A 9,393-nucleotide genomic window follows, 5' to 3' on the forward strand; every position below is an offset into this window, starting at 1 on the left:
GCAGTCTTGGAGATGGAACCCAGGGCCTTGCACATGCCAGGCAAGCGCTGTACCATTGAGCTAGATCCCCAGCCCAACTTTGGTTTTTTTTTAAGAAGAAAAACAAGCCTGGTTTGGTGGCACACACCTGTAATCCCAGCACTTAGGATAAAGAGAATTGGGAGTTCTTGGCAGCTTGAGATGTATAGCAAGATGTTGCCTTTAAAAAAAACAAAAGGAAAACAAGGGGAGAAGTGCTGAGTATTTATAGTTACTGTTAGTTCCCACTATAGTTTAAAGAAACACCATTCTAGATACACCTGCTTCAATAAGTGGTCAAAAAAGGCCAGCCCAGATTCCCTCCCCCATTTTCATTTCACAGATCCACAAGTTGGGAGCTCTTACCAGGAGACAGATTGGGCTGTGCTTCCCTAGACCACTGTTAGTCTGTCTGGAAGGTTCCAGACAGTTGAGGAGCATCTATGGGTATGCAGCTACCCCAGCTAGGCAGATTCATCCAGGGCTGCCAGGAAAGTTAGGACCAGTGTGGAGGTTCCTAAAACTTGAATTGCCCAAGGGCCACATTCATGATTTTTTGGCCTAGCCCACTGCACTGTATTTATTTATTTATTTATTTATTTATGAGACAGGGTCTCACTGTGCTGCCTGGGGCTGGCCTCAAACTCCTGTGTTCAAGCCATCCTCCTGCCTGTAGCTAAGACTCCAGGCAAGTCACCACACCCTGCTTGCAGTGTTATTTTTAAAAATATTTTTCTTTCAGTTACCCTTAGGTTGACCCTCTATTATTTTTTTCCCATAACCTCTTCCTAAGCAGCGATATCTGTGAAATCTCAAAGACTAGGCATAGTTTCTCCATGATATAACTCTTCAAATAAACGTATTCCCGCAAATCCCGGATACCAGGCCCATCAGCCTTCTTGTACCCTGCCTGGAGAAACTTTTGAAACAACGAACTGCAGGGAAATGAGAGCCGCCTCCTTCCTGAATCTTTCCATCCACAATAGATAAAAAGTGGGGGTGGGCTAGGTTATCGCCAGATCAAAGAGGCATAAAAAAGATGAAGAGACACTTTGCTGATGTGTTTTGAGACCAGGGATGCTGGCGTAAGGCTGATTTTTCTGTGTGCTCTTAGTGAGAAGTAGACAGAAATGTCTCCATGACATTTTTCTCTCTCATTCTCTAATGCCTGCTCCTTCCGGCTTGACAGATCTTCCCTGGGGCGGAGGGATGGCCGCTGCCCAAGTACTTGGGCTCCTGTGGCAGATTCCTCGTCAGCACCAGCACCAGACCGCTGCAGGAATTCTACGGTGCACCCCCAGACCAGACAGCCGATCTCGCCTACCAGCTCCTTGGTGTCTTGGAGTCCCTGAGGAGCAACGATTTGAACTATTTCTTCTACTTCACCCATGTTGACGCAGACATGTTTGGCATCTTTAACAACGGGCATCTGTTCATCCGGGATGCCAGCGCACTGGGCGTCATTGACAAGCAGGAAGGTACCCAGCATGGGCCTGACTTAGCAGCTGTCGGGGGTGGGAGAGGGGTTATCAGGATTAAAGGAGCTAAGGAGGGGTGACCCAGGGTTACACTGTTGGGCCTTTCCAGTCTCCCTGTGCCACAGTGAGAGCAATCCAAATTTGGGGGATGTTAGATGTCATGTAAAATGTCCCTCGCCCCCATTTGAATTTCTTCTCCAACGCCAGCTCCAGAGGGGAAGTAGACTTGACATTGCCCACCAGGGGCATTGTCCATGGTGGCATGGCCCCAATAATTGGATCTGTGTGGCCCAGGCACATCCTTGGCCTTCCTCACACACTCACAACTCACGGGCTCATCTCCCTCTAAGAGTCTTTCTTTTCAGCTGCTTTTAGCCTTTATTTAAAACTTAAATGTCTGGCTGATTCATTGGAATATTTTGTAATCCATGTTGGCACATTAACTTTTTATAAAGCATGGGACCAAATGAGATATATGAGTGAATCATGTTTCTACGTGCAAAGGCTCACCCAGTGTTTTAAAATCCTTTAAACATCCCAATTTCTCATGGTGACCAAATCTTCTGAGCCCAATAATAGCAAAAGTATTTTCTTTCCCCATTTCTGATTTTGCTTATATGAAGAAATCTACAAAGGTAGAGAAATTAAACCACACTTACTCGTTTCCTGCTTTCCTGCATTAAGAAGAATTGAATTAGAAGGAATGAAGCTGCTTCCAGAATATTCAGGATATGTAAATCATTGAACATCAGTCCCATTACAATCTGCTGAGTGCATATTCAGGATTACCTTTTTTTTTTTCCTTCTAACTTTGAATCTAAAATGGTAAATGAAACCAGTCCTAATAATTTCCTTAGTTCCCTAATTCAGCACTAGTGGGAGAATGACAATACATAAATGACCTCTACAATTATAAGCCCAACTTCTGGTAGAACAAAGTGGGTTTTCCATGTTCAGGCCTTAGACTTTTGTAGCAGAGAGTTCCTCTCGTGTCCTCAGAAGGGGCCAATTGTGTTCTGACCCCTAAATCTTCCAGTAACAGGGAAATGCTAGGAGACTAAATCACTTCGCCCAGCAATTCTAATTAGTGGTGCCCTCCCCCAAGGAGAACAGATTGTAGGGTGTGTGATAATTTTCATTTCTCTTCCAGGCAGCCAAGCAGCCTCCAGGACAAGAGAGAATCAAGACATTTTTAGCTGCCTGGTTTCTGGCTGCCAAGCCCAGTTGCCCTCCTGTGACACTGTCCCTGAGAAGCAGAGCCTGGTGCTGGTATGTCAGCAGTTGTTGCCTCGACTTCTTCAGAGAAAGTTCCCTTCCCCAGTGCAAGAGGAGATAGACTCTGCTCTTGCCCAGTGTGGCCAGGGCACCCAGCCAGACCCAGAAGTCCTCAGAGCTGCCAGTCGGCTAAAGGACATCTTGAGACCGCTGAGAACCTGTGACCCCAGATTTGCCTACCGCTATCCAGACTGCAAGTATGATGACAGGTTCTGAAGGGCTGGAGCCTAGCTGACCTGAGGGGACAACACCAACACGTTTGGCCCTCCATTCCCATAGCTGGGCTGTTGCCAGGTTGAAACAAGCAGCTCCATTTTAAGCTAAACACATTCATTTCCCAAGAACTGAGGAACACTCAAACTAGGGAAAGAAGTTGTGTGACACTGTGTGATTGCCGACACTGGCTGGGACATCATGGCAGAGTCCAGGGGTGAGCAACACAAGACCTGGAAGTGGACACACTCGATATCATATCTTTGAGCTTCAGTTTCCTCTGTTCTCCACTGAACACTCACAAGGGTGAAGGAAAACAGAAATGTGAGGGGCCTGCGTCACATGCTCACTACCTGCAGCCCAGGTGGTTACAAAGTGTGTTCCAGAAACACGGGCTGAGCAAATGAAAAAAAGCCATTCAGGTCAGGAGGCTGGGGAGGAGAGGCAAGGTGAAGGTGAGGCTCTGGGTCACTAGAAATTTAGATTCAAGCAAGGGGGCCCACTTCTGCTCCTGTACACCCTACTGTGCTCCACCTACTACCACTAGGTGAGGAGACTATAGGCCCAAGGGACATGCCCACCACAGCCCACTCCTGAGTCATGGTCTGGATGCCTGGGACTCTGTGCAAGCACGGTAGGCACCTCATGGCATCCAAAGGAGCCAAGGGTAAGAAGAGAAAGCAGGTCAGCTGGGGCCAGTGCACTATTCCAGGTCCTCTAAGAAGCAGGTATCAAGACAGGATTGCACAGGCAATAATTTTCTTAGGGGAAATGCCTTTAGCAAGAAGGAGAGAGCAGGCAAAGGTCTAGAGGAACCCCAATGAAGAAGAGGCAGCAATCTAAGAAGGGTTGTCAGAATGTCCTTGAGGCAAAGTCAGCCACCAAAGGAGCCCTTTTATCTCCCACGAATGTACCCCTCCTAATATCCCTGCTGTACTTGGTGATTGGCAAGACCATGGTGTGGGAAGTGTGGCCTCAGCCCAGCTGCAAAGATGGATTTCAGACCCCAGCATATGGGGCACCAAGTCAGAGCAGAAGGTCTATGAGTAGGGAGAAACTTCTCAGTGTAGCTACAGCTCAGAACCAGGACCCACTCTTGCCACACCATGTGCTCCAGTGCACACTCTTTAAAAGTCCAAGAATTTCATTCAAACTTGGCCTTACAGGTCATTATTTTAAAAAAGTGTTTTGGGAGCTGGCAAAGTGGCTCAAATGGTAGAGTGCTTGCCTAGCAAGCATGAGACCCTGAGTTCAAATCACAGTACCACCAAAAAAGAAGGAAAAAGATTTCTCAAGGTTAACTAACAGAACATATTTTACTCAACAATTAGTTTGTTTTATACCTTTTAAATGAAGTACTTAGCCATGTGGGATATGGAGTTCCGGGTGTGCTCTTGTCCTAGCCCATTGAATAGTAGTGGGACCTACTAGACCTTTGCCCAGCCTGCCTGCCAGTCTTCTACCCCTAGGGACTTTTCAGTCTACCTTCTCTCTTCTACCTCTGAATCAGCACCTTGAAGGTCAGAATGCCTAGCTTAATAGGCCTTACTATGCAGATGGGGAAACTGAAGGCCAGCGAGGAAGAGTGATTTGCAAGTACAGTTTCAGAGCTCCCACTGTCTGTCCATGTTCCTCTTGCTTTCCCCATCAGCCTCTGGCTCTCATCCTGTGCTATCCAACTCTAGTCCTTTCCCTCAAATTTAGAGATGGACCCAAAGAATATATTAGGTTGCCTTTTGAGTTTACCTTTTGACTGCTCCAGACATTGTCCAATGTCCCATCCTCCATGACAGTGAGGATGACAGGCCAAGCTAGTAGAAGAGCAGGCTTGGGCTGCCTGAGAAACTTTTGAAACTGCTTCCTTCTCACTGGCCCTAGAGGGTAAAGTCTGACCACCCTTCCCTCTGCACAGGCACAGTTTCTCATCTCTGCTGTCCTAACTATAGCATGTCCTCCTTAGCCAGCCTCCTGACCAGAATCCAGGAAAGGAGCTGTAGCCTCCAGACCCTCCAAAGTTCCACAGAGAACTTCTGATCCGTGAGCCAGGCCCAACCCATATCTCTAGGCCCAGGTGTTTTTTCCACTGCAAAAATGCTTCCACATGATGAGTGACTTTGAGCAAAGTCCTCAAGGAGTCCAGAAATGGCCTCTTCATGAGGCTTTCTTACTCCTCTACAACATGTGGCCCACCTGCATAGCTCTCCACACCTCAGACCAGTGGCCTGAGACTCTGAAGAATGTTCCTTCAAAACCATCATGTAACCCCTGGAGCTTCTGAGTCTAGGCAGGAAATGCAGTTCCAGACCTGAATCAGGACAAAGAGATCTTGTGCCTCATTTGATGAAGTCCCAAGAGAGAGCAAAGAATAAAACCACTTGAGCATGCCCAGGGGGCTGTTGGGAGATTTGCTTTTAGTACAAATTACAATCAAACTGTGTATTTGTACAGCTGTGTTCACATCCACAGTGCTGGCCAGGAGCTGATGAAGGCAGGGCAGATAGATGTTAGGCAGGGCCTACATATGCTTTGGAATAGCCTAGAAATGGCTCCCAAGCTGGGGTCTTTTCACAAGTTCAGGAGGTCATAGAGTCCCTTTTCGGATACACTTTCAGGACAGAGCAGATGAGTTGTTATTGTCAACATGGGTGAACATCACAGACCCTACTTGGGTTCTGCCTTCAGGGGACATCCTCGTCAACTTCTGCCATCTGCTGATTGTCTCAGCTACTGTCTCCCTGTGCTGGATATAGAACAGAGCTTTCCAAATCCCTCTTCAAGGGACAACTCTTTCCCCAGCATGGGAATGTGGTTGGCAGACAGCTTCAGCTGTCAACCCTTTCAGGCTCTGCCTCAGCCACTCTGTGGCTTCACTTGAGGTTATACCCTTCCTAGTGACTAGGCTTGGTGAGGTGTGATGGCCTAGCCAGTTTGGCTCACTAAACTACAACTCTGACAGGCAATTCCTCATTTCAGAACTTTCTATCAAGTTTGTCAAGACTCTGCTAGGCCTGTATCACAGTCTAATTTCCTTCTTTCTGCTTTCACTGCATTCCTTTAACAAGTATTGATCTTTATTAAACATCTTGTACCCTAAAGTGTGCTGAATGGTGGCCCCCCAGAAAGATATGTCCACATCCTAGTTTCCAGAACCTATGACAATTACCTCATATGGCAAAAGATGTGGTTAAAGATTTTGAGAGGAAATTATCCTGGATTATCCATGTAGATCCTAAATGCCAGCCCATTAGCTTATAAGAGAGAGACAGAAGAAGAGGCAGCGATGTGAAGACAGAGGTCAGGATTGGGGTGGTCAGTCACAAGCCAAGGAACTCCAGCAGCCACCAGAAGCTGGAAGAGGCAAGAAACAGATTCTCCAGTGCCTCCAGAGGACTGTGGCCTTGATGACATCTTGATTTCAACCCAGTGAACTTGACTTCAAATTTTTGGTCTCCAGAACTGTGAGAGAATAAATTTGTGTTGTTTTGAGCCACTTACTATTTAATAATTTATTGCACCACCCACATGAAACTAATATACACCCCAAACTCCATCTTAACATAGAGAACCCAAACTACAAACTCAACTCTAGACTATTGAAGTGGAAGACGTATCCATATCTAGGGTTAACGGTTTCCTTCCTCCACTTACATACCTCCCTGCATCATTGAAGATGCTGCTGGAGTCCAACATTGACCCTGAACTTTTCCTGGAAAGCCAGCCCTCAGAGATCCCTTTCTGAACTTTGTCTCTGAACTTCTGGACCACAAGTCAATGCCCCATTTGAGGCTGATCCCAAGGGTATCCCAGAAAGAACTGTGTCCCATCTTCCTATCTAGCTAGGAGCATGGTGATAAAGTGAGGCACTTTCCATTCCCCATAGGAGCACAGGGCTGGGCACAGAACAGATGTTAGGAAAATGTTCTTGCTGAGTGCAATAACTGCATTCTTTGGCCCTTTTCCCTCAGTGCTGTTCCTATACCATACTGGTCACACATAGAACAGAGCCACTTCCCCTCAACAGCCAGGGGATAGGTGAGTCTACACTCAAGTGACTTCAGCCAGAATAAATTATTGTCGTTTGTTCTCTGCTCCCTGGAATTAAAGTATTTTTCTGAGTTTGCAGTGCCTTGAGCAAAAGGAAAATGCAAGGTCCTCTATTCCAAAATTACTAAGAATTGCAAGGTGAGACAGCAGAGCATGAAGCTAAGCCAAGGCCCTCTACACCTGCACAGGATGCAGGCCCACATAGCTGGTCCTGTGTTTTGCAGAGATGAATTCTCCTGACACTTGGCAAGGAGTGTTCTTGGCATCTGCTGGGGATTCATTTGACCTCCACACCCAAGGGAGCAGGTGTGGGACCAGGAGTGAAATATAAAATATTTAACAACCACCATGCAAAGGCCTATGAGAACAGACTCCACCAGCTGCAGTTACTAGGGGGGTCAAACCACAGCCCAGTGAGCAAGTCTTCTTTTTCAGGGGATACTAGTTTCAGTGATTTGCTCAAAGTGACAAGTTTCAAGTCTCCTGCCTCCCCAGTCCTCCCCTGTAGTATCTGACTTCTGCCTTTAAGTGATTCCATGCACCTGAGCATTTCCTCTAGAATTAAAAAATATTTTGTTAGATTTGTGTTCTTTTTGGAAAAATCTAGAGCTCTGAAATCAGACATACCTGATATCAAATCATGACTGTTTTGATGGCTGTGTAAGCTTTGGCACATTACTTAACCTTTCTGAATCTCACTTTCCACATCCATAAAGTTAGGAGAAAAATATTTATTCTTGCAGGAATATTGTCCTGTTTAAATGACATGATGCCTCTCAAGAGCCTGGACATTCTATATTTGAAGACAAATGTAGAAAAGAGCAGAGGGTCTCCTAGCAGAAAAGCTTCCTCACACAGCCAAGATGAGCACAGCAACATCTTAGAAGGGAACCTGATCCCTGCCCCAAGTCTCTACTCAGAGGAGCCACTAAAATGCCTCAGGCTGCTAGACAGTCTGGAACCAATTTTCTTTCTTCCGCCCTCCAGACTCTGAGTCAATCATGAATGGCAGTTGAACAGCCACTATACACATCTTCCAGTGTGACCCTCCATCAGGCTCAGAAGAAAATCCCCTTCAAGCAGGTGGTATTGGGAGCCTGAACAAGTCCATGTGTGCTCAGTATGTGAAGAAAAATGAGGAACACAACCTAGTCCATTCAGAGCCCCAGTCTCACTGCTGGTTCATGGTGATGTGGCTACACACACACACACACACACACACACACACACACACACACACACACACACTTTGGACCTGTTGCCCACACGTATCAGCACAGGTGAGCTCAGATGCACATAAGGATACTCTCTACTCTGTCTGCAGCTCTTTATGGCATTAAAGGAAGTTTCAAGCCATGTGGAAGGGCCAATACACAGTCACGGGGTCCTTTCATTTGCAAATATAATGCCCTCCAAGAAGGCAATTTAGAGGAACTGACTAACAAAGGTAACCTGCGCAAGAGGACCACCCATTACAGCTCTTTGAAGAGACAGATAAAGAGACAGGAACACCCAGGTCCCTCTTGAGTGCCCAGGGAATAACTTCAGGCCTGGATTGTGACCCTAGAGCTGGTGTGGCATCTCAGAGGAAGAACTGGCTCTGAAGTAGATATGTCCACCTTTGGATTCTGCACTAATCCCTCTCACAAAAGTCAGTTCATCAAAGTTATTCTTCGCAGCAGTGGTATTCGTTGCAACTGAGTAATAAGGAAGCAAATCATTTGCAATGGATAAACATAGTTATTCACTGTAATTGCAAAATAGGAGGAACACCCTAAAGGCTAGTATATGGGAGAGAGGTCCATTCACACCATGGAGTGCCACATAGCTATACAAATGAATAAGGAAGGACTCTGAAGCAATAGGAGCAATTCATAGGATAAAGTGCTAAGTGGGAAAGAAGCAAAGCAAAAAAGGATAGTTACAAGTCTTTCATATAGGAAAGAAAGGGATATGAGAAACCACTTATGTATCTGCTCACTTGTAATGCTCGACTTGGATGCTGTGAAGAAGTGAGGGTAATTCTATGATTGCATATCTCAATAAATCTTAACTATAGGCCAGGAGGAATGAAGTGTGGCTAAAGCTACGAATTAGCAGAGCAGGAGCAGTCACTCATATTCTCCTATTACTCAGGATAGGGGAATGTTTGGTCATTTTGTTTGAACAACGTTCATGTTGTTTGTGTTCTGACATGAGTACAAAGTGGCCTTGTTTTGTCTTGATTCATTGTGGACACAGAGTGGCCCTGTTTGATGTTGGCATTCTGAGAAATTGTTTACGTTCAAGGAGAAGGATGAAGGCTGAGCTGTGTGGGCCAGACCAGCTGTGAGCAACACTGAGGGTGGAGTCTAGCTGAAAATGC

General features: G+C 46.2%; 1 protein-coding gene across 2 annotated transcripts in view; it reads left to right on the forward strand.

The window, feature by feature from the left end:
• Window positions 1-6,474, forward strand: part of Dipk2b (divergent protein kinase domain 2B) — a 45,982-nt gene extending 39,508 nt beyond the window's left edge. For both annotated transcript variants that reach the window (XM_020164997.2, XM_074063474.1), the window contains 2 exons: window positions 1,208-1,496; window positions 2,647-6,474. In XM_020164997.2, coding sequence (XP_020020586.2) covers window positions 1,208-1,496; window positions 2,647-2,987 — 630 coding nt within the window. In that variant the 3' untranslated portion in view covers window positions 2,988-6,474. The remainder of the gene's footprint in view (window positions 1-1,207; window positions 1,497-2,646) is intronic.
• The last annotated feature ends 2,919 nt before the right edge of the window (window positions 6,475-9,393 follow it).

The sequence above is a fragment of the Castor canadensis genome, chromosome X, assembly GCF_047511655.1.
Source record: "Castor canadensis chromosome X, mCasCan1.hap1v2, whole genome shotgun sequence".
Taxonomy (NCBI): Eukaryota; Metazoa; Chordata; class Mammalia; order Rodentia; family Castoridae; genus Castor; species Castor canadensis.